The following is a 26,814-nucleotide window of genomic DNA, read 5'->3' as shown; positions in this document are numbered from 1 at the left end:
CTTAGCCAGCTTGAAACTGCATGTAGTCAATGAAAACTGAAGACACTGAAAAAAAGAACCGCCCCAGCACCCCCCATCCCCCACCGCCCTCCTCTCCCCTTTCTCCAACCCCAATCTACCCTCATCTTGCTATAATTAAGCCACAGGATATCCAAATGTATGACCCATTTTTTTTTTTTTTTTCACTTAACAGCTCAGCATCTTGCTGAAAAGCTTGATATTGTGATCTGGAATACGTCTGTGTACACCCAGTGATAAGTTGATGTGCCTTGATGTCTGCAAATTTCCAGGCCTTTTCCAGTCCCAAATTAACGACTTCCAGGCTACTGGTTACAACAGCTTCGAGCAATGAATAATGATCTTATTAAAGAAAGCTGCATGTGCATCAAGAAAATTCAATGATGATGGAAAGCCAATGCCTCCATGAGAAAGTCAGCAAGTGCATACAGTCTAAGATCAAGCTGGTTCTTTACTGGCTTGTTCAGCCCACAGTACATGTGTCAAGCTGGTTCTTTACTAGCTTGTTCAGCCCACAGTACATGTGTCAAGCTGGTTCTTCACCGGCTTGTTCAGCCCACAGTACATGTGTGTCAAGCTGGTCCTTTACTGGGTTGCTCAGCCCACAGTGCATGTGTCAAGCTGGCTCTTTACTGGCTTGTTCAGCCCACAGTACATGTGTCAAGCTGGTTCTTTACTGGCTTGCTCAGCCCTCAGTACATGTGTCAAGCTGGTTCTTTACTGGCTTGCTCAGCCCTCAGTACATGTGTCGAGCTGGTTCTTTACTGGTTTGTTCAGCCCACAGTACATGTGTCGAGCTGGTTCTTTACTGGCTTGTTCTGCTCACAGTACATGTGTCAAGCTGGCTCTTTACTGGCTTGTTCAGCCCACAGTACATGTGTCAAGCTGGTTCTTTACTGGCTTGCTCAGCCCACAGTACATGTGTCAAGCTGGTTCTTTACTGGCTTGCTCAGCCCACAGTACATGTGTCAAGCTGGCTCTTTACTGGCTTGTTCAGCCCACAGTACATGTGTCAAGCTGGTTCTTTACTGGCTTGTTCAGCCCACAGTACATGTGTCAAGCTGGTTTTTTAATGGCTTGTTCAGCCCACAGTACATGTGTCAAGCTGGCTCTCAACTTTCAAGGCTTTTTCAGGTCCAACCACAAAAAACCCTGATTTTCCTGGTATTTCAAGGCCAGGAAAATTTACCTTTACCTATAATTATCAACACTTCAACATTTATCACATCCGCATAAATTATAACACTGATGCCTAACTCAAAATTAATCTAGCGAGCTTATCAATGTCAGCATTCTAGACGGAGTGTACACAGACCTACCATCTTCACCTACCGTTCCCTGAACACAAAGACAGCTAGGTTACACTTAGGGCAATACTGGAATATTGACTAGCGGTCAACTATAGCCAGATGTTACACTCAACCCATCCCCTGCTTGCCAACTTATATGAATCCCTTTATTGCACTCATTACATAGGCCCATATCAGGGACAGCCCAATTAAGCCTAAAAGCTCAACTTTTTACATGGATCTTGTAATGATACAGGTAATTATCCTGACATTTTCCACATCTTTATGTTTTAACTGCTACATGTCCATTTCAAAACAACCAAACTTAAACTCTGTTTTGTAATAAAACAGCAAAGTTCTGACCCTACAGTATATGCAACTGGTATCTACTGGTTTTGCATCTTACTTCATGTCTATATTTAGTCTACATTTTGTTATCTGAGCAATAATACAAGAAACTACATATGTGAATGGCTATCAAATATTTTTACCAGGATGTCTTCAAAATAATTCTTAAATTATTAATTACCGATACCTTACTTCATAATATCTGAAGCGAGTATTTGATTTATTTATTTGATTCGTGTTTTATGCCGTACACAAGAATATTTCACTTATACAACGGCAGCCAGCATAATGGAGGGAGGAAACCAGGCACAGCCCGGGGAGAACCCACGACCATCCACAGGTGGCTGAGAGACCTTCCAACGTATGGCCAGAGAGGAAGCCAGCATGAGCTGGACTTGAACTCACAGAGACCACATTGGTGAGAGGTTCCTGGGTTATTACACTGGGCTAGCGTGCTAACCAACTGAGCCGCTGAGGCCCCCTTGAAGTGAGCAAGACTTGAATTCCTCCACTCAGGCCTTGCAAGCCTCATAATTATAGGTCGATACACGTACGTTTGTCTCATATTTTTTCACAGTTTAGTCCTGTTAAATAAGAAGAGCTTTGACTCTGGTTGTTAGAATGTCAGCTGGTCTAATACTGTAGACATGAATTAAGAGCCTCATCAGCTTAATCACAAAATGGCATTAATGATTTCAAGTAAACCTATGGTACATGTATGAAAACAATTTACTGCCTGTGGTTTAACAGTCCCTCAAACATCGCCCCTCCCCACCCCCCACCCACTCAATCAACTGCCTCCCCATTTATACTAGACCTGACAACAGCCAAAGAACCCAGTAACATGGTGTACTCAACAAAAACATACAGTATGTCTACTGTGTACATGTCTATCGACATGTTACAACAACAACAACCCATGATACCATGTACAAGTAGGCCTACAATAAGTCAAAACAGCATACAGACTTATTAGAGTTATTTTCAAAACAAATTTGGTTTAGAGAGTATGCAGTAACAACAGAGAATATAGTGGTATACAACCTGGCGGTGACAACACTCTCTGACACATGCCTCCATTGTTGAGGTCACTGCACTAACCAGCCACAACACAATGTGGACTTCTACCGTAAACATGGCAAAAAAAAGGAGGGAAGTGTTCAACATAATCAAAAATTATAAAAATAGTCTGAAAAAACTTTGAATGGCTAATATATAACTTGATCTTTAACAAGTGGCAAGTAGAATAAGAAGAAAATGTTTCAGTTATGAGATTTTAAAAAGAAAATTACAAAATTAAGGATGGACCAGACCTGTTTTTATGGTCTAATTTTGTGAATAACAGAAAATAGGAATTTAAGATAAAACTGACATCTAGCTTAAAAATACTCACCTTCAGGTGCAACTTCTGACAGTTTTTACATAAACAATACATGTCTGCTAAGAGGTAAAACCATGCTTTAAAAATGTATGTTTTTAATACCAATTCTTTACACTGAAAAATTTTGCAGTATTTATAAAACAATAAAATTACATATTTGTCTTAGGATCACAATTTTGAGGCACCAGTAGTCAAAATTTTAATTTGTAAGGTGCCCAAATGAGGTCCAAAATCTTATATTAAAATTTAGACTTACAACTGCAGGTACAATATAATTGTCAGAAATGGCTTCAGGTGAATGATTTCTCAGTATTTTCTGTCCAAGATGTTTCTGTATAGGGGAGTTGGGTCATCTACATGTTTAACTGTTGACATTTACAATTAAACTCTTGTATCATTTTACAGATTTCCCAACTTCCTGTCTGCGAAAATGTCTTCAGGGCATTTGTACCGAAGCAAGTATATTGTACCTTCCATGTGTAAGCGCACACACAACATACATTTTCTTAATTGCATGGAAGTCAAGTAACCTTCCCACAAAATAACCTGCGTTGTGACCTTGATCAGATTCAAGGTCAGGATCATTTGTCTGATACTAACAGACTTACTATCCTGTAGCATATTGACCCATTACATTGGAAATCAATGTTCAGCATGTTGAGCTAAGTAGGAACAGGTGGCAGTGACAACCTTTAGAGGAAGTTTTAACAACAATACAGGCTGTCATCACTACTGTACTTTCTTAATATCTAGCCCATTGTTAAAATTTTACAGCAACACCAGCATAAAGTTATTCCCCTTCTTTTGTGAATTTATGCCTGCAATACGGAAGTGCTGAGTTCCAACTCTTTTGTCTCTGAAGGTAAAAACAGTCCTCCTTTATTGTGCGATCTAAAAATGTTAGGCAACCCCTGTAGACATTACTTTACCCACCACATATTGTCTCACTCTGTTCCAGAGGCACAGATGGCACATCGTTACTTTAGAAACTTCTCAAGTTCACAAACGCTCAGCTTCTCAGTTTACTCCATTGTTTGTCTATCGCCTATGTGAAATAACTTTTTGTGCAACTTTTTTCAGACTCCCATGGTATAGTAAACTGCAAACATTTCTGACAGGTCACATGATACAGTATGTCTTTTTTGACCTTTAGCAATAAAAGAGTTTGACGTCAGAACTCCCATATTCATTTACCTCTGTATTCATGTATACATGTGTATTAACCTATTTACTTTGTCCGATCATAATATTTTTTGGTGATTTTCATGGTTGTTTTCAGTCTTTCCGATCACTCAAATACCACATTAACCTGAACAACTGCTGGGACAGACCCCATTTACACGCAAATTATCTGATTTTCAGATTTAAGTTTTAATTTTTATACTATCCTCTAACACTGAGAGAAGATTTACTCTGCTCGAAAAACAAAAAATTTATCTGGTGTAGCCTTAACCCGTTAACCAGTTAAAAAGTGGATGGATTCAAGCTTTCAATCCCTTTTATATAAGAACATTTGTTTGTCTGACTCAGCAGACTTTTAACAAAATTTGATGACTACTGATTATCGATGAGGTCACATATGTTGATGCTCACAGCATTAGCTGCAGTTTCAGGTCAGGAGATATCACTCACAGGAGGCTGTGGTTTCCTCACAGCTCTGTCTGGTTTCCTGCACCATTAAAACTACACCATTTTTATGTCACCGATCTAATACCAACTACAGTACGAACAACAATCAAAACAACTACTAAAATTTGTTTATCTGTTTATCTCATTGATTGGTTTTTTTTACGCCGTACTCAAGAATATTTCACTTATACGACAGCGGCACTACTAAAATTCAAATAATAGTAAATAACAAAAATTTACACATACCCGTGTTGTTTTAGTTCCCGGAAGACCTCCTTCGCTATTTTCTGCTATCGGTCGGCCATTTCCATTTACCTTCTTCTCATCCATTTTGATTGGTCAGTTGCTTGAACCTTGGAACCAATCGTAGTAATTCCTTCGTGCCTTAATGTGGTACTAGAGCCTCTTAGTCGATATTTTGAGACTTTATTCAGTTATTTAAGTTCTGAAATAAAAATGAAAGGAACTGAACCATTGGTGATAATCATCACTATATTTCATAATTAGAAGTCACATGCAAATTGCAGGAATTCTACTTCATGGATTTCTGTTGTAAAAAATTACACGTGTACATGTTTATACCCCTAATGTAACTCTTCAACCTTGTCGCATGGTTGAACGGTTTATTCAGGCATATTCTGAGGGTATTATTCTGTGTATGCTGACAAAATTGACCAGTGAAATTGGCTAATCCAACCGATGTAGTTTTTGTTTCCGAAAGCAACTCAAAAATCTACATAAATTGCAATGAAAGTTGGTCTTTAACATGGGAAAAGTTTGAGGAAATAGGGTAGTACTGACTAACTTTTCACATGACCACTCTTTGGTACATGTTTATGTGTACTATTTTTGCCTAATCTTAGTCTTTTAAAAAAAAATCAAACACTTTTTATTTTGTTTTTAGGAACACTGGAACAACTATACCACAACGAGAGTGAAAAAGAGAAAATAAGATAAAAAAAAAAAAAAAAAAATTCTATCGCTCAAATAAAAATGGTAAATAATACAAAGCCATCAAAAGAAATCGCAATGTTTGAAATTGATCAGTAAATAAATGAATGTGTAAATAATCATAAAAGAACACAAACAATTAAGGCCAAATTATTAACACTGCAAAAACCAATTTGTGATAAACCCAGCAAATACACTTTTAAAAATGCTAAAAATGGTTTGTTTCTTTAGAACAAGAAAACAGTTAAATGTCTAAACATGTTTTGTATTCCCACAGTGCCTACAGCACTTTCTGTCAATCTTCAACCTTTTGAACCACTAAAGCACTTTTTCCAATAAAATTTATGAATACATTTATTATGAAAATGACGCTAAAAACGTGTTGTTTGTGTCATTAAACGTGCACGCTTCAGAGAACTGTGCAGATTATTCCCCCCACCCCCAAGTTCTCTCAGAACGTTTCAAAAAATATTAGTTGCAGACACAGTTGGAAATGCTGAGGAATTAGGGTGCGTGTATGTCCGTCTCTAGTTTTGAAGAGCTCAAAATAACAACATGACGTCAAACTGAGTTCCGTACGTGGGAGGGTTTCCAGCAACCTGCGGATGGTCATAGGTTTCCTCCAGCCTCTGCCCGGTTTCCTCCCACCATAATGCTGGTCGCCATTGTATAAGTGAAATATGATAATGTCTTAAAAGGGAGCTCTTATTATGTAACAGGAATAGTACTGGGTACTGGACCATTTATCATGTGACAAGAGGACAGTGACAGCTGTCTTTTGGTTTGTAGTTTAATGAGCATATTCAAAGGTCTTTTTATTAGTTTGTGGAATAATTTATTTCACTTAAACAGTATTTATTTATTTCATTGATGTTTTACGCTGTACTCAAAAGTATTTCACTTAAAAGACGGTGAGAGGAAACCAGGCAGGGCCCAGTGGAAACCCACGACCATCCACAGATTGCTAGCAGACCTTCCCACTTACGGCCGGAGAGGCAGGCAGCCAGCATGAGCTGGACTTGAACTCACAGCGACTGCATTGTTGAGAGACTTCTGGGTCATTATGCTGCGTTAGCACACTAACCAACTGAGCCATGGAGGCCCCAGTTAGACCACAGGAAGGACAGCTTGATGTAATTGAACTGAACTGAACTGAACTGAGCAGGCCTATAGTAACACAGCGGACATTGCGCTAGGTTATCCACAACCCACCACATCTGGGTATAAAGGAATCTCTGTAGGCCTAAATACATTCGTCAAAACACGGACTCAAATTCTTTTGTTAACGGTAACCATAAACACACATGCATAAGCCCGTGTCTTCCCTGCTGTCAACACACAATACATCGGCCGCTTACACCGGTGTAATTTGAAGACGGTCCGTAAGCCGGGCCTGTGGCCCCAGTTTCTTTATTAACTGAATGCGTCGCGGGGGAAGTTACGTAAACATGACGGTTTGTTTTCGGTTTTACATCCGCTTGTAATGGTTACCAGAAAATTCAGACGATTTGTCCAAAATTTGGTTCAAGTTTACACCTATGGTCTAGCGATAAGACTCTGTTATATGTGACGGACATAATAAATTAGCTTGGGCCGTCACTGTCTTTAGATTTCGACGCCCACGTGTGGTAGCCCACAAGCCTCACTTCCCGCTCAAAAAAAAGCAATGACAGCCGGCTAAAATAAGACATACATCAAACCCACAGCTTTAAATCGTACACTGATACAAAAATCGGCTTAAAATCTGTACCAGTTACTCACGAAAAACGACGATAGAGCAGCGGTCCTGAATGACAGATCCAAAGTGAACGACGACGGCTTCGCTTATCCTGCTGCGTCTCGTTCCGCTTTGCTTTCTATCGATGAAGGAGAGGAAGGTCACGTGATATAATTGGCACATTTCACGTGCTTTGCCGATGTCATGATACATATATGGGCCTATACTGGGTAATGTAACCTTGGTCAGATATCTCAATTGGATATCTGATCAACCTGCTGTTTTCTGTATTTATAAAATAAACTTGATTTTGCTATCTGTTTATCTCTATACAGGCATGTATGACACATTGAGTTTTTCGACATAATTCGAGCATGTACTCAAAATATTGATCTGTCAATTTCAATAGAAAATCTGTTATATGAGTGATGCTGGAATGCATGTATTCTGTTATTATAATACAATATTCTGTCGTATCCAACAGAACGCTTTGTTAGTCTTACAGAATATCTGTGTTGAATTAATAGAATATGTGCGCTATATTTAACATATTAATTTGCTGCACTAGCAGAATACGTTCCACCATCACAACAGATTTTCTGTTAAATTTAACAGACTGTTTTTTTTTGTTGAGAGTGGACTTCTCTGTAAAGCTCCTTATCAGACGGGATTTTTATTTTTTTTTTGATTGACTGATTGACTGATTGATTGATTGATCGATTTATTTATTTATTTATTTATTTATTTATTTCATACAGCCATTATTTAAGTAATTAATGGACTACATCCACAAAAGACAGTGGAAGTATATCAGATCAGTATATGCATGCACATGTATATATTTTTTCTGTAAAAAAAATTAAATAAATAGAACATTTTTCCAATGTGCGGGTAAAACCCGGCTGCCTACACGTGGACCTAAAAAAGCCCTGGCACACAAAAAACGTAGCTTGAATCCATTTAGACTGACAAGCAACTTGTAGACCTGCGTGTGGAAGACTCTCTTGCTACCAGCATAGTGTTTAGGGTACCGTACACGCTTTAATAATTGCACCCTTTCTTATAGTCCTATAAAACAGTCTGTACTTCAGAAATGTACATCTCTTAGTTCTAAGTCATTCAGTACATAAAAGTGAATTATTATGGCTTAACGTATACTCAGTTCAAGTAAGTAGATTCGATGAATAAATGACTGCATTAATTGTGAGACTGTACCGCTGGGTATATATTGGCCTACCTAATTAACTGGCCCTTGAGTGAGTGAGTGGATGCTCAGGGTGTAACGGTGAACTGAACAATTTTCATCATCACGACAAAGGAATACTCGGAATGCATGTAATGTACCTCCTTGTTACAGGACGGATTTCTAGTGCTGCTTCACTGAGACGCCTTACCGAAAGTAAGCCGTAAGGAAAGTAAGCCATTAAACTTATACGGGTCAACCAGCCAATGCATTATCCCCATTCATACTTAACCTCAAGCGAGTAAAAACTCCCTCTTTTTAGATCTTAGGTGTGACCCGGCCCAGGATTGACCCTGGATCTACCGCCTCCCGAGGAGGACGCTCTACCAACTGTGCTATCGGGCCCGGTAATTGACCTTTGACTCACACGTGACCCCATGCAGTCATATGTTTATATATCAGTAAGTGTTTGGACAGTATTGTTGAATCGAATATTGCATAGTCATGCTTGAATACGATATACAAGTATTTGTAAATACGGCCATTGCGCATGTCCAATATAAGCAAAAGCCTGCATGTGCCTGGGACAACAAATGTTATATATATATATAACGGCTTAGTTACCAGTTTTCCTCATTCGTACGTGTACATGTATATATATAGATCTACAGACCTATATATACATGAGGTTTTTAACGACGTGACCCTTTTAAAATAAACAAACAGATCTGGCTGACAATTTTGGGATTTCATAGGTCGAACATGATGAATATTTTCAGCCTGTATAGGGTGCATGAGGAATTAAACACACCTTGATTTTGGTTAATTTAGACCTATTTAGTCCTGTTATATATATATATATATATATATATATATATATATTTATATATATATATATATATTATATATATATATATATATATATAAATGTCCTATCTACAGTTGAATAGGTGTGGTATTTTTGCATTCATGTAATCGTCCTTTCCTAACATGTCTTGAGACGCGATACATCAAAAGCACTCACGATCTTCTATCATGTTTGGAACGTGTCAGTGTTAGCTAGGTCTGTATACACGAACAACACCACTACACAACACAACAACTTCATCGTGTTACATTCTGGTCTCTGTGCGGTTAATTGCGAGATGGTGACACATTTGGTGTGCGTGGCAATGTGTAAACATTTATTTATTTATTTATTTGACAGGTGTTTTACGCCGTACTCAAGAATATTTCACTTATACGCCGGGGGGCCAGCATTATGGTATAGCCTGGGGAAACCCACGACCATCCGCAGGTGGCTAGCAGACCTTCCCACTAACGGCCGGAGAGGAAGCCAACATGAGCTGGATTTTAACTCACAGCGACCGCACTGTTGAGAGACTCCAGGGCGTTTACGTTGCGCTAGCGCGCTAACCAACTGAGTCACGGAGGCCCAATGCTGTGAACATGATTTGTCTTCATTTTCCATGTATGTAGGCCTATACCATCACCAATTATTATGTCTCAGCTCTATATAGCTTTATTTATATAGCCACTTGCTCAACGACAAATGTTTCTTAACTAACTTAAAAAAAAAAAAGACTGCGTACAGATTTACACATCAAAACAATATATAGGCGTTCCCTGAATGGCTCGCTGCGACTGACTGATGCCAGACCACTGAGGTCCTGGGTTCGAATCAAGCTCTTGCTGTTTCGGGTGCGACTTTTTGTCACGATGATTACCAGCTATATATTTGGCAAATGGGAAAAGCACAGTCGGTATGGTCAGAGTCATGTAAGTGAAACAAATATATAAAAACGATGATAAGTAAGATACACTAGCGCATGCACGTGTGTCATCGTGCACGTCAGCTCGTATCCCATTCATTATAATAATTATATATATATATATATATATATATATATATATATATATATATATATATATATATATATATATATATATATATATATATATATATATATATATATATATATAAAACAATGTAACGTGGTGGAATATAAAATTACGGATAATTATAAAATGTAGTCTTGTCACTCAGTATCGTGTGTGTTACTCGTGACAATACTGGTATACAAACACAACCAGAATTCAGATGTTAATCTTATGATGTGATCAAGCACGTGTAATCACTGTAATACCATCCGTACATTCGTCGCAATCATGATGGTCAATCGCCGCCGATTTACTCTCAAAAAATAATCAGTTAAATTTAACAGATAGTGTGTGGTTTAACTGAGTGATGCTAGAATATATTCTGTTATTGCAGCAGCTCATTCCATTCAATATAACAACGTACTACAAAAAATTAACATAAATATCCTATATTACGTTGAATATGACAGAATATTGTGTTGTAAGAACAGAATATACATTCTAGCGTCACTCAGACAACAGACTTTCTGTTAAAATTAACAGATTAACTTTCTGAGTGCACCCCGGCTGAAACCCGAGAAATTGTTTGCAGTATCACCAAAACTGACCCATCGGCACATGTAGGATTCAGATATTATCCGCGGTGTAGTCACGTGATTGCATGATGCCAATAGTTTCACACAGTTCGTGAAGATCGTTTGCCATTCTTTTACGTACCTCGTATGCAAAGCCCTAAGCCTATGTGGATTAAGATTAGTCAAAATTCATGTTCAGCTCATCGTCTTGTATGCGATCGCTGACAATATCTTCGTATTCTTCAAGATGCGCTAAGACCACCCATAAGACTTATCACACGACCAATTCCAGAATGAAGATTGATTTTTCACTGGTAGGATATCTTAACTAGAGTCGCAAATCTGTATGTCTCTCAAGCTTTATAGGCGACGGAAGCGGTCATACAAGCGTCGTTGAACGATGACTGTCACCAGTTCGGCATAAATAAGTGAGAGCATGAGATGACCAGGCGGTATACGCTGAGGTAAGCTGACATGGTGGTCAGCGTGTGACGTCACGTGGTATTTTGTTGACAGTCATCGGATATCTTTACTAGACGGGAGATAGCATGCGCTAACGTGTCCTATATTATATCCCTATTAAGTACATCTAACAAAACAAGACATATATTGTGGCCTGGAATTTCGGATCAACGCACAACGTTGTAAGCTTATATCTGCATCGTTATTTATTTATATATTTATTTTCATTGATATTTTGCGCCGTCCTCAAGAATATTTCACTTACACGACGGCGGCCAGCATTGTGGTGGGAGGAAATCGCGGGTTGCTGGCAGACCTTCCCACGTACATCTGCATCGTAAGCAACCTATATACTTTAGCTACTGTTAAATTACAATTTCATCGGTAACATTTTATACTTATTAATTATCTTTATTTATATACAATAACAGAATTTCCAACTTTTCAAGATTTTTGGCAAACAAATTAAAATTCAAGTTGCGATGCCATCATAGGCACATATACCGTTCATTTAAGTGCAAAAATTATACGACAAGGAATAAAATCTGAAAATATTGGGAACACAGTCTTGCCTTGTATAAATATAGCCGGACTTGTATATAGGGTTACGTATCCATAGCATACAGTCTGAGGGCTGTATATATGTACACAAACACAGTTAACAGATATAGTCATGAGACTTTAACTCGGCAAGCCTACACGCCCAATATCATATATCAAACATGGAACTATACGATCAACGAAAAGGACCATATTAGCAACACTACATTATTTATTTCCATCTGGTGATAAAAAGCCGTATTTCTTTGATAGTTTTGTGTTAAATGTCATTTTGGGAATTGGCCTTATTGACCTAAGACGCCCTTATTGGTTGACGGCTGGTATACAAATGTCTGTTATAGATTTGATATATACCTGGTACATATGTTTCGAAGTGTATACCGAACTATTTCTCAAGTCAAAGCTGTCTGTGCATATATATCTCTCTTCACTTATAAGCCATGATCGCTGTGCGACATTTTAAGTAAAATAAATGTTACATATTTAGGGTCTAAATTGTTGAATATTCGGGTCTAAATTGTTATGTATTCGAGGCCAAAATTGTTACATACTCGGCCTCTAAATTGTAACACATTCGGCATGTAAATTGTTACATATTGGATTTATTTATTTATTTGTTTGGTGTTTTACGCCGCACTCAAGAATATTTCACTTATACGACGGCGGCCAGCATTATGGTGGGAGGAAACCGGGGGAAAACCACGACCATCCGCAGGTTGCTGGCAGACTTTCCCAGGTACGGCCGGAGAGGAAGCCAGCATGAGCTGGACTTGAGCTCACAGCGACCGCATTGGTAAGAGGCTCCTGGGTCAATTATTACGTATTCGGTCTAAATTGTTACTTTTTCGGCCTCTAAATTGTAACACGTTAGGCACCTAAATTGTTACATGGTCGGCGTTTACTGGCAAACCGAATATTCCGGCCGTCTCAGCCCGAAACTAGTGCATTATACATACACCCTTACGTTCTGGATATGTCTGTGGAATGATTAAATATTTTGGAATGACTTCACATAGTTACGTGAATACTTTTGTAGGATAATGGGACGTTAAAACATCACTGATGCCTTTTTTCTTTATATCTTTAGGGGTTTTTGTGATCTGTAAGATATTCTTCTGTCGAGAAAGCTATATAGCGTCTACTAATACAAAAAGCTAGATAAATTTTGAAAGTATTTTTGAAATCAGAAGTGTTTTAACTTTTAGAATATATAATACATATGATTACTCAATAAATTATTTGGGCCTGCACAAGGCAAAATGCAGAGTTTGCTTAAGACGAGTTCTAGTACCCTTACAAGCAGGTTTATGATACATGGTGTTACGCAAGCCCCATCACTGCATGAAAACAATGGCCTGCATTGTGTGCGGATGAATGCGCCGTAGTCAGGAACTGGTTTAATAATATCTCAGTATTTATAAATGTATGCAAATCAGCTTCAAAAGCTTCTCTGCTTTGTTTACACGCCGACAGACAGAGCGTATTTCAAAAGGTTAACATCTGACAGAAGCAGAACCGTTCTATACTCGCAATATCAGCGGCGTATACACAACCTAAGAGAATAAAGTGAACAGGCGAATATATGTTTACAATAGTCATAATGCGTTAGGAAATCTGATGACTGCCCCTGTCACACAGGCTACCATATGTTTATTACGTGCGTGCTTAGGCCAATAAAGGTATAAGTCCATACTTTACATATTCACCTGGCTTTTGGATTCAAGCAAAAGTGTTTGTGATTATCTATTTATAACAGCCTTTTGACGAGGTATATTTATTTTGACGAGGTATTCCAGTGTACAATTACACGGTGTGTTGGATAACCAGCATACACGATTCCTTATCAGAAAAAATAATTAACGTTGCAAGTTCACGTCTCGTGCAAGTACCAATAACCAACAGTTCTGAACTGCATATGGTTGGCTTCCCGACCCCATGGCTGTCGTGAACAAAGAAGGGACAGGGACCGAGTTAAAATTACAAAAATATACTGCAGCTTCACGTAAATATTATTTCACAGTCACTATTTAGACATGATTAAAGGATGCAAGTTCATATATTACACAATAGATGTAGCAATGAACATAGCAAGTAATTTACATGTGAATATACAAAAGGTTTCATCAATACATGCTGTAAATTAGATACAGTGTAGCTCTACAAGGTGGATCCATAGGCCTACATACGTTATCTGATCCCTATACTGTAGGTATGTTGTTTCTAAATCATGAATTACGCGCATGTGCTTCAACTGTTCTGTCGCCATGGAAAAACACGGAAAGGAACTTTTGAGCTGGTAAGGCCTTATGGTGATATGACTGTATAAGGTGTCATGCCCCGTGTCTACTGTAGGTCTCAGGGTAATGTGACATGGCGTTATGCCCCGTGTCTACTGTAGGTGTCAGGATAATGTGATATTGTGTCATGCCCCGTGTCTACTGTAGGTGTCAGGGTAATTTGACATGGTGTCATGTCCCGTGTCTACTGTAGGTTTCAGGGTAATGTGACATGGCGTTATGCCCCGTGTCTACTGTAGGTTTCAGGTTTATGTGACATGGTGTTATGCCCCGTGTCTACTATAGGTGTCAGGGTAGTGCAACATTGTGTAATGCCCTGTGTCTATTGCACGTGTCAGCATAATGTGACATGGTACTGTCGGTTTTACCCATGAATGCCTCTGGTGTTCCATGTTGTAATAATGTGACGACGACCATGATTTGGTGTCAGGGTAATGTGACATGGTACTGTCAGTTTCACCCTTGAATGCGTCTGGTGTTCCATGTTGTAATAATGTGACGACGAGCATGATTTGGTGTCAGGATAATGTGACATGGTGCTGTCAGTTTTACCCTTAAATGCGTCTGGTGTTCCATGTTGTAATAATGTGACGACGACCATGATTTGGTGTCAGGATAATGTGACATGGTGCTGTCAGTTTTACCCTTAAATGCGTCTGGTGTTTCATGTTGTAATAATGTGACGACGACCATGATTTGGTGTCAGTATAATGTGACATGGTGCTGTCAGTTTTACCCTTAAATGCGTCTGGTGTTCCATGTTGTAATAATGTGACGACGAGCATGATTTGGTGTCAGGATAATGTGACATGGTGCTGTCAGTTTTACCCTTAAATGCGTCTGGTGTTCCATGTTGTAATAATGTGACGACGACCATGATTTGGTGTCAGTATAATGTGACATGGTACTGTCGACTTTGCACAGATTCTTGTCCCACATGTTGTAATGTGTAATGATATTTTGGTCATGTGATGCTTGGTGCCCTAATCATCTGTCGCTATTTAAACCGTGTGACAGCATTGTGTATTATGTCCGCGGTGTCTTCAGCAGAGATTTAACATTATTCATCGGGCCGCTACGGTAGCCTACAGCTTAAAGCGTCAAGGTTCAAACCTAGGTAGGGTCATACCAAAGACTTTAAAAAATGGTATTTGTTCAGGTTAAATCACAAAAACAGCGCCTTCGGCACGAAACTTCATTGGTGGCAGCACTTTGCCAACGTGGACTCGTCCTGCCACAAGAAGACACAATATATGTTCACACACCTCTTGACACACACCATCGAAAATAAAGAGGATACTTCAATGCATCGTTGTATACTTTCATATATAAAACGTTAAATCAAACTTTATTTCTCAGTTTTTGTTGTTGTTGTTGTTTTTTTTTGTTTTTTTTTTTGTTTTTTTTGTGCAAATTAACACGCCGGGATTATAATACGTGGTCACAGATGCTTTTACAGTGAATTTATTTATTATAAGCACCGGCTTATTGCATTTGTCGATATTTTAAACAACATTTGCAATGTTGACTGTATTTCTGTCCAACAAGCCACGTGTTGCTCATGACGATAGCTATCACAATCCAGTTCACCACAAATTAATAGGTTTCCCCCACATGAATGAATGACTAGTTTCCTAGTCATATGAAAAAATAATGCATAGATATAATCACATATAAAATGCCCACCCCCGAAAAGCCAATTATCAAGTACCTGGCGAAGAGCGGAGGTGCCTTCACCCATAAACCCGACTGCAGACGCATTAGCGATGAGCTTTTCAGGACAGAGGTAAACACCATGCAACTAAATAAAGTAAATAAACATGTCCATGGTAACCAGGCCAGTTTACCTGTCCAAAAACCAGAACTGTGACATTGCATTTTGACGTTAGGTTACGTTACGTGGTCGTGCCACAATAGTGTCACACTTGTACACGCTGTTGGCCTCTTAGCTGTTTAACTTGCACTTTGGCCAAAACATGGTTCTTTTTTTTGTCCTGGCTGACACAGGTGAGGTGAATAAAAGTAAGAATGCGAAGGACACACCTAAAGACTCTAGGGAACTAAGAGGGAAGCCTGGAATGTTTGCTTACGCTTCCCACAATGTACTGTGTGTTCCATATTATTCTATTTATCGAGAGTGCCAAGCGAGACGACTACAAAGGTAACACTTTTGTAGTCTTTTGTACGATCCGATCCGTGTGTGATCCCGGGATCTCCCGACTTCGAGGCGTACGCGTTAACTATTAGGCCACCGAAGCTGTCGAGAAGGCTGATGTTTACTTTCCAAATTCTCTGCTAGATGGCTCAGAATGCCTCTCCGTGCGTTGGTTCGTCGTTCCAATTTTTGACATTTAACATGATGGATATCCTATTTTAACTGCAACTAAGCAACTTTGATGCGGTTGTTCTCTCTGTCGGTCGGCCAGCCCAGTTTGTGAATTCCTATAATTTAACCGAGTCATCCTATTTTCATACATTGGCCAATAATTCACACAACGAAGGCCATGAGTGCTGAATGACACAGAAAGCTACACAGGATGTCGCAGCTATTGTGGAGTTGCGCTTGAGAAGTACAAAGCGATCCTTGAGAGCAATGAAATGACACGGGATTTTCCTTTATGTTGCGACTTTGGTTTCGATAAACATGCACAGAAGTGGCCTGACTTCACGATGAGACTAAACGCAGCGCGAGATGTCGCAGCTACTGTCAGCTTGCGCTTCTTAAACGTGGTACGTGCATGAGTGCAAGATGGCGCGAAACGCTACGCCGGATGTCGCAGTCACTGTGGATTTGCGCTTGTTACTGAGATAGCAAAAAGGCGAAGTGTCACAGCTAATGCAAATTTGCAATTGTGCAACATGAAGCATTCAATTAACGAACCCTGACACGAAATCTCCATTATCTGACAGATGACTTAAGTCTGACATTTGATGCGTGAAAAAACATTCGGGAAACATGATTATTTCAGCAGACCTATATAGTTGACCGTTTCGTACCAAGTATACTGCCCTACTGCCCTTGTAAAATTTCTGTACTAAACACTTTGAAGAATGCACGACCTTGTCCACAATCTGGTTCAAGCCAAATCCAAATACTGAAGTGTATACAAGTGTTGAGTAGTATCAGGCCTATAGCATAGTCAAGGCAAATACAAAGGCCTAAGAAAAACACGCACATGTAATAAAACACGCTAGTATTAAATTCTAGGCCTACAGACACGTTATACAAAAACCTCACCAAATAAAAATTAGCTCAGCCGGTAAAAATTCTCGTATTTTTTAAAATTTTCTCGTATCTAAACTATATCCGGAAAGTTCAACTTGGTTGACGGCTGGTATACGAATGACTGTTTTGACGTCTAGATTGTAGCGAATGTAGCGAATAGAACTGTACTCGAATGTACAGCTGTACCCTGAGTGCAGTGTCCACTGATATACGAATAGTTACGCATATCAGCTGACACTCCTGAATTTCAACTTCTGAACTGTTGTCCGTGGCCGCCATCTTGTTTTTTTTTTTTTTATTCATTCTCTTCCATCTCTGAAGAAATGGGGAGTGAAAAGCTCCTTTGTGAACAGCGAATACCTGGCTGTCGTGTGGGATAACACGTGAATAGGACGGGGAAGGGGTTGTGGAGGGGCTGGGAGTGTCATGCTGGCAGCGTAGTGATGATTTTATAGAATCTGGTGAAGCTTAGACCTACTCGACTCATCACAAAATCAACACAACTTTTCTTTTATGAATTGTAGGCATACACATCAAAACACTTCTATCTGTACATGCTGATGGGTTTTAAAGTTTCTACTCTACATGGGACAAAACGTCTGCAAAAGTGTCGCCAAGATAGTAACTATACTTTTCCCCTTGCATTATGCTGACCACCATCGTATAAGTGAAATATTCTCGAGTACTGCGAAAAAAAAACAATCAAATAAGTGAATAAAGATTGCCAATGAGACGCCCCGAGCCTATAGCATGGGCCATAGATGCATTTGACTTCATCTCACACACTTAGGCACAACAGCCGGACCAGTAAAATCTATTCCATGAAAGTCATTGTTTGGACCCATCCCTAACTATTACTCTTTAAATCAAATTCGATCCAAATCGAAATGTTCTGGGTTCATAACACAGGTTAGCAATAGGTCAGTATTTCAATATATCACTACAGGTATAGATTAATTTGGGTATAGTACAGGAACAGTGACCTTTGTGGACCAAGGTATAGTTCATGCACAGGTACTTGATCCCAGTTACTGTGTCACACAGAGCAATAGTGCTATCCATGTCAATAGCACATCGCCCGACTTATCATACAGAAAAAATAATTTAAAAATTGTCTACATGTTAGTCACCAGCTGTTCTTTGTTTTGGTGTCTTGTAGAAGTTTTCCATCGAATCTGCATTGCAGTGATGCAGCACTGTGCATCTGTCAGCATGGAGGCTGTACAGAAGGACATATGCACCACTGGTCACGGTATAGTCGATAAAGGTGGAATGCATACCTAAATCGTAAATATATAACAAATATATATACCCGCTAAACAGCTATATTGTCCTAATTAACTAAGAGCAGTTATCATTCAGTACATACTTTATTTGTTTTCAACATGTCAAAACGACTGCGTAATGAGAAAACAATACGTAATGTTGCCTTAACAGGTATGAGCACATCTAGATATAGGTATGTAAGTAAATAAATAACCAACATCTACATCAGTTATACCAGGGTGTGATCAGCTTCAGCTAATTAAATTGTTATCCATTACAGTCTTTCCTTGTTTTCGATATGCCATATTGACTCCCTAATAGGAAAACAACACCTAATGTTGTCTTAGAACATGTGAACACATATAGGTATTGGTAAGTAAGTAAGTAAGTAAGTAAGTAAAAAAAAGCTACATCCGATCTACCTTAGTGTTGTCAAGTTCGGTTGATAAAGCTGTTAACCATTACGCTCTTCTTTTCTTGTCGATATACCCTATTCACTTGTCAAGAGGAAAACAATATGTGTTACCACGCGTGAAGACATATCCATATAGGCGTAATGAGAAAGCAATGCGCCTGTCAACCAGTTAGCGACTTACCTAAGTTACACACGGAAAGTGTCAGCACATAAGTATAACGTGTTCTGCTGTCAGCCTCGGGCGGAAAACCGAATTTTCAGCAGAATAGTTCCTTCCTGGACTGTACGTGCCTCTTGTGTGGCGCCAGGTAAAGGTGCGCAAGGTCACCTCTTAGATTATCACCTAACTGGTCAAAACCTGTTTTAAATGTCACGGCGGTTTGTGCTCCAGGCGCTCACCTGAGACATGAATTCCTTTTATCTGTCACGTCAGATTAAGCAAATAATCGGACAATACAGCCCATGTCTGTGACATTTGCTAATTTTCCTGGGGAAGGAGGGTCACTGAGTGTAGGTGGTACGTATGATAGCAGTTTGTAAATTACAATGCGAAAAAATGGCACTTAAAAACGTAATGAAGGTAAAAGTCAAAACGACAGTGAAGTCCTGAGCGATTTATTTCGGGTTTGCATGGTCACACCTTAACATGACCAATCATTTATACATGTATTTGCCCGCACACATAACTCTGGCAATGTCAGCCAGCACAGTGTGACAACTGGTGTCTGGTCACCCATAAACGCGACCAAGTCAGCCAGCACAGTGTGATAACTGGTGTCTGGTCACGCATAACCCTGACCATGACCATGACTGAAGCAGCGCGGACTGTAATCGGTATATGGTCATAAAACTATGACATTACAGTGACTATATCATCAACGACCATGTGGTAACTGTCATCTGGTCACGCATAGAGTCAGCAAAGGCAATGCGGTAACTGCCATCTGGCCACCCATAGAATCAGCGAAGACATTGTAGCAACTGCCATCTGGTCACGCATGGACTCAGCATAGGCAATGTGGTAACTACCATCTGGTAACTACCATCTGGTAACTACGATCTTCATAAAAACAGCGAAGGCAATGTTTTAATTTATGTCTGTCACATGACAGCAAACACAGGAAAGCGTAAGAATTAGAATGTGGTCACATAACGACTGAAACATGAAAATGTTTCCCAATCAGGGTTTCAACTTTTCGACGAAATTATGATGTTATGCACTGTTATAATCCGTTTTCCCGACTTTCCCGTGCCAAAAGCCTTCGTTATTCTGCCTTGAAACTTGTTACACATTGCTTCACTAAGAGAGGTACATACAGAGTTTGTGTTTTATGCTGTTGTCGCTGCTTTTATTACTCACCATGCTGCTTTCATCGTTTCATTATACATTGCCACCGCTTTTCTTGGCATTCATACTCCAGTATTGCGGGCATGTATACTTTAATTTTAAGACAAAAAATTACCTGAAGTAAATTAACAAGAGGCCGTACTCCACCGGTAATGTGTGACCATTTGCAAGCTGTCACAGCGTCGTCAGTGCTCTGGTCTTAATCTCTATTCTCCTTTATTAATAATATATTTATTCAAATCGGAATTATCCAATAATGATAACCTTCAAAATGGCGTGTACATATATCTATCTTTACGAATGTGCTTGTCTGTTTGACATAGATATGTTTGGCACTCTCTTTTCCCATTGTCACCCTAATAGTCTTCATGAGGGGCTATTCAGTTTTCTACGTCTTTATAATATTAAATGAGGTCACGACACCAATCTGATATATTGGCCTGCTCCCCGGCTTGTACGTAAATACACAGTCGCAGGGAAACAATTTAAACATTTATATTTAAGACTCTCAAAGTAATTCATTTGTCCTCGTTGAAACTCAAACAATTGTGTGATGGCCTACGTCTAAATATACATGTAAGCACTGTTGAAACAAGATGAACTGCTTTTACAACTCGACAAAGTGTGAGAATTGACACAGTTGTAGAAGAACACGTGCACTCTGATCAAAGCGAGCAGGTGCCCGCAGCGCTTGATGTTCTGTATAGGTAGTCAGAAGAGTATATGTAGAGCACAACATTGTGTACAGTGGCGGTCGTGGGTTTCATCTTGTCTTTACCTGGTTTCCTCCCGCCATAATGCTGAGTACGACGAAAAACACACAGTCAAATAAATAAATAAATCGTATACCACCCGTAAACCATGGATGGGCCAAACGAGTCAATACTCAGCTAACCCAATTCTAGAGTAAGCTTGACAGTAGTTTCAAAGGGAAAATATAAGAAATAATAACATAAATGGTAAATAAAGCTGGTAATAATGCAAAAGAGGAGCAGTCATAAGATTCTTTGGTCATTGCGCCGCGCTGGCACGCTAACCACCTCGGACGCGGAGGTTCCCGGCTGGTATACGAATCCCGGCCTTATAAATCAAATACTTGAAAATATGAGCTACCAGTAGTCTTGGTTCATTTTCTCTTTTAATATACTGGAAAAGCCTTGGGTATCTACATGTATACACATATACCTTCAGCCTATGAAAACCGTTCACGTTTGTTGATATCATATGGCTTCTATATGCATGGTCTGTACACGTAATATCGGTGATTCTAATGGGTGACATCAAATATTCGCACTCAGCATACACGGTGGTCAAGGGTCAAGTGATACTGCTTCGTAGCATACACGGTGGCCAAGTGATACTCCTTCGTAGCATACACAGTGGCCAAGTGATACTGCAGTATAGCATACACGGTAACCGAATGATATTGCAGTGTGGCATACACGGTGAGCGAATGATGCTTCAGTGTAGCATACACTGTAGCCGAATGATACTGCAGTGTAGCATACACAGTGACCGAATGATACTGCAGTGTAGCATACACGGTGACCGAATGATACTGCAGTGTAGCATACACCGTGATTGAATGATACTGCAGTGTAGCATACACCGTGGCCGAATGATACAGTGTCGTAGCATACTTGGTGGCCGAATTATACTGCAGTGTAGCATACACGGTGACCGAATGATGCTTCAGTGTAGCATACACGGTGACCGAATGATACTGCAGTGTAGCATACACGGTGACCAAATGATACTGCAGTGTAGCATACACGGTGACCGAATGATACTGCAGTGTAGCATACACGGTGACCGAATGATACTGCAGTGCAGCATACACGGTGACCGAATGATACTGCAGTGCAGCATACACAGTGACCGAATGATACTGCAGTGTAGCATACACGGTGACCGAGAGACACTGCGGTCTAGCATACACGGTGACCGAATGATACTGCAGTGTAGCATACACGGTGACCGAATGATACTGCAGTGTATCATACACGGTGACCAAATGATACTGCAGTGTAGCATACACGGTGACCAAATGATACTGCAGTGTAGCATACACGGTGACCGAATGATACTGCAGTGTAGCATACACGGTGACCGAATGATACTGCAGTGTAGCATACACGGTGACTAGCAAAGTGTACTTAACTGCCTTTACAAGCTAAGGTTAGGTTTGAGGCAAAATTAATACTGCTTATCCGCAGGATTGTGGGGCTAATCGGCGTCGTTGCGCTCAACTATTATAGCACGCACACACGAAATGCGAGTTCAAATCCGGCCTTGGTCAGGTAGTTTGAGGATTCCGCCGCTATCACCACCCGTCAGTCCTTGGTGACAATTAGCGGTCAGCGACGCTCGTGTTGTCGTGTTCGCAGTCTAACTTTCGTTGAAGACCACTGGTCAATCACCGCTCACAATGGTTCCACAAGCAGAGCAGTAAGGAACGTTATCTCTGGTTGTGTTGCTGCTTCACCGTGCCACAAATGAATTTTGCGGTACTACAACAGTAACTTTCGCTGTGTAGCTGCTTCACCGTGCAGCAAATGAATTTTGCGGTACTACAACAGTAACTTTCGCTGTGTAGCTGCTTCACCGTGCAGCAAATGAATTTTGCGGTACTACAACAGTAACTTTCGCTGTGTAGCTGCTTCACCGTGCAGCAAATGAATTTTGCGGTTCTACACAGTAGCTCTGCTCAGTAATATAAATAATTTAAAAACATATTTAAACAAATGATTAAAAATACAAAACACATTCTACGCAAACTACTGATGTAAAGTGAACTTACGTTTTACCACGTTTTCAAACTTCCAACCTCGTCAAATTGAGTCCAATCGCTAAACGACGGAACTTGAGGAAAGCTTCTCTGTCGCCGAGGTGATACACGATCTTCTGTTTTAAGCTTCTCGGGCTTGCTAGACACAAGAACGCTGACCGAAATAGATTTATCCTTGCCTGTATCTGCAACAAACACCGCACTCAGGGTCACGTGAAGCTGACTGCTGTCCCTCTTCTCTGCATGAGTTCACCCGAGCCCAGTGCAAATATTTAAATTCGTACATTATGCAGAATAAAATGCGCCGAGTCACGTGACCTTTTAGCAGAGTCTGTCGACCTCAATGTTGGAGACGTTGGCAAACACCGGCTTTCGCTTTTTACACCGCAGTGAGCTGTGTTTCATACAGCAGATGTAACACTATAAGAATGCCTGGCCCTCTGGTGCTGTGACAACGTATCGGCTAAAAAGACGAGTGCAGAAATATTAGACGGTGGTGGAAGTAAATTTCGGCTGACTCCACAGAGCAAATGTTGGCTGAAGTCAGCAGATATCCTCACAATTCTTTGTGGCTCTGGAAGTCGACATTTTGATACATATAACGTAAAATAACATTCATGAGGCGGCCAAAATTAAATTTCTAGTGGCTGCATGAGGTGTTATTTCTGATGCCAGTATATTGTGACTGGAAGAGGTGTTATCTGATGTCAGTACACTGTGTCTGGATGAAGTGTTATATCTGGTGTCAGTATACTGTGTCTGGATGAAGTGTTACATTTGGTGTCAGTATACTATGACTGAATGAGGTGTTATATCTGGTGTCAGTATATTGTGACTGAATGAGGTGTTATATCTGGTGTCAATATACTGTGACTGGATGAGGTGTTATATCTGGTGTCAGTATATTGTGACTGAATGAGGTGTTATATCTGGTGTCAATATACTGTGACTGCATGAGGTGTTATATCTGATGTCAGTATACTGTGTCTGGATGAAGTGTTACATCTGGTGTCAGTATACTGTGACTGGATGAGGTGTTATTTCTGATGTCAGTATGCTGTGACTGGATGAGGTGTTATTTCTGGTGTCAGTATACTGTGACTGAATGAGGTGTTATTTCTGGTGTCAGTATACTGTGACTGGATGAGGTGTTATTTCTATGTTAATATACTGTGACTTGTTGAGGTGTTATTTCTGGTGTTAGTATATTGTGACTGAATGAGGTGTTATTTCTGGTGTCAGTATACTGTGACTGGATGAGGTGTTATTTATGATGTCAGTATACTGTGACTGGATCAGGTGTTATATCTGATGTCAGTATACTGTGTCTGGATGAAGTGTTATATCTTATGTCAGTATACTGTGACTGGATGAGGTGTTATATCTGATGTCAGTATAGTATGACTGAATGAAGTGTTATTTCTGATGCCAGTATACTTTGACTGGATCAGGTGTTATTTCTGGTGTCAGTATACTGTGACTGGATGAGGTGTCATGTCTTATGTCTGGATTTGATTTGATTTTATTGATTGGTGTTTTGCCCCGTACTCAAGAACATTTCACTCATACGACAACGGCCAGCATTATGGTGGGAGGAAACTGTTATGACTGGATGAGGTGTCATGTCTGGTGTCAGTATGTCTTGTTTCAGTGTATTGAGACTGCGTGAGGTAATGTGTCAAGTGTCAGCATACTGTGACCTGGTGGGGTGTGTTGTCTAGTTTCAGTATACCGTGGCTCGGAGAGGTGTCATGTCTGATGCCAGTATATTGTGACAGTGTCTGGTGTTATATCTAGTGTCCGTATAGTGTGACTGGCGAAGTGTCATGTCTGGTGTCTTGGTGACTTGGTGAGGCCTCAAGTGTCAGTATACTGTTACTGGGTAAGGTGTCATGCTTGGTGTTCGTATGCTGTGACTGGATGAGGTGCCATTTTATATATGACTTATATTTTATGGGGTACGTTGTTATCTCCAGTGTCAATATATTGTGACAGTGTAGAGTGTCATATCTGGTGTCAGTGTACTGTGACATGGTGAAGTGTCAGGTCTACAGTAACAGTATATTGTGACTGGGTGTGGAAACCACATTGTATTCACAGCGGTATGTTCCTATCCGGTCTCAGCTAAGCCAAGCGTCTAGATTGTCCCAGAGTAAACCACTAGCCCTTCACATATCACTGATTCGATTCCAACTTTCGCTGCGTGGGCTGCCACTCTGCGTAAAGTGGTTTGTCCAAAGCCAGGCAAATTACAGAAATCCTGTAGCTCTTTCCAATACTCTCCCCGGCAAACCATCATGCGTGTGGCTATACATCACACATATCCTAGAGTACACCCTATAACACCTATCAATTTCAGAAATAAAGAAGACAATATCGACCAATTAATTTTCATTAAGCGTTCGGAAAGGGGCTAATAAGCACGAAATCAAAATCAAATTCCACCTAGCTAGCACCATACTAGACATCTCCCTCGCGTTTCAGTTGTAATTATTCAGAAGAAAGACATTGATCATTACCACCCATGTTTCCGGTGCAGCAATTTTTCGATGAAAGACTTAGGAATAGAATCCAGAACGCCCACACCTACCGACAGCAGTGGGTAATGGGAACATGTAGAATCCAGTACCCACCACACCTACCGACAGCAGTGGGTAATGTGAGCATGTAGAATCCAGTACCCACCACACCTACCGACAGCAGTGGGTAATGTGAGCATGTAGAATCCAGTACCCACCACACCTACCGACAGCAGTGGGTAATGGGAACATGTAGAATCCAGTACCCACCACACCTACCGACAGCAGTGGGTAATGGGAACATGTAGAACCCAGTACCCACCACACCTACCGACAGCAGTGGGTAATGGGAACATGTAGAATCCAGTACCCACCACACCTACCGACAGCAGTGGGCAATGTGAGCATGTAGAATCCAGTACCCACCACACCTACCGACAGCAGTGGGTAATGGGAACATGTAGAATCCAGTACCCACCACACCTACCGACAGCAGTGGGTAATGGGAACATGTAGAATCCAGTACTCACCACACCTACCGACAGCAGTGGGTAATGTGAGCATGTAGAATCCAGTACCCACCACACCTACCGACAGCAGTGGGTAATGGGAACATGTAGAATCCAGTACCCACCACACCTACCGACAGCAGTGGGTAATGGGAACATGTAGAATCCAGTACCCACCACACCTACCGACAGCAGTGGGCAATGTGAGCATGTAGAATCCAGTACCCACCACACCTACCGACAGCAGTGAGCAATGTGAGCATGTAGAATCCAGTCCCCACCACACCTACCGACAGCAGTGGGCAATGTGAGCATGTAGAATCCAGTACTCACCACACCTACCGACAGCAGTGGGTAATGGGAACATGTAGAATCCAGTACTCACCACACCTACCGACAGCAGTGGGTAATGGGAACATGTAGAATCCAGTACTCACCACACCTACCGACA

At 40.4% G+C, this 26,814-nt stretch overlaps 1 protein-coding gene across 2 annotated transcripts in view; it reads right to left on the bottom strand.

Moving 5' to 3' along the window:
- The window catches only part of LOC135462761 (glucose transporter type 1-like), a 32,725-nt gene extending 25,253 nt beyond the window's left edge, over positions 1-7,472 (bottom strand). For both annotated transcript variants that reach the window (XM_064740005.1, XM_064740006.1), the window contains exons 1-2: positions 7,378-7,472; positions 4,912-5,110 (exon numbers count right to left, since the gene is read on the bottom strand). In XM_064740005.1, the coding sequence (XP_064596075.1) occupies positions 4,912-4,995 (84 nt within the window). In that variant the 5' untranslated portion in view covers positions 4,996-5,110; positions 7,378-7,472. The remainder of the gene's footprint in view (positions 1-4,911; positions 5,111-7,377) is intronic.
- Between the last annotated feature and the right edge of the window lie 19,342 nt (positions 7,473-26,814).

This window comes from Liolophura sinensis, chromosome 2, assembly GCF_032854445.1.
Source record: "Liolophura sinensis isolate JHLJ2023 chromosome 2, CUHK_Ljap_v2, whole genome shotgun sequence".
Classification (NCBI taxonomy): Eukaryota; Metazoa; Mollusca; class Polyplacophora; order Chitonida; family Chitonidae; genus Liolophura; species Liolophura sinensis.
Note: the sequence above shows the minus strand (reverse complement) of the source record. Positions and strands in the feature narration are given on the sequence as shown.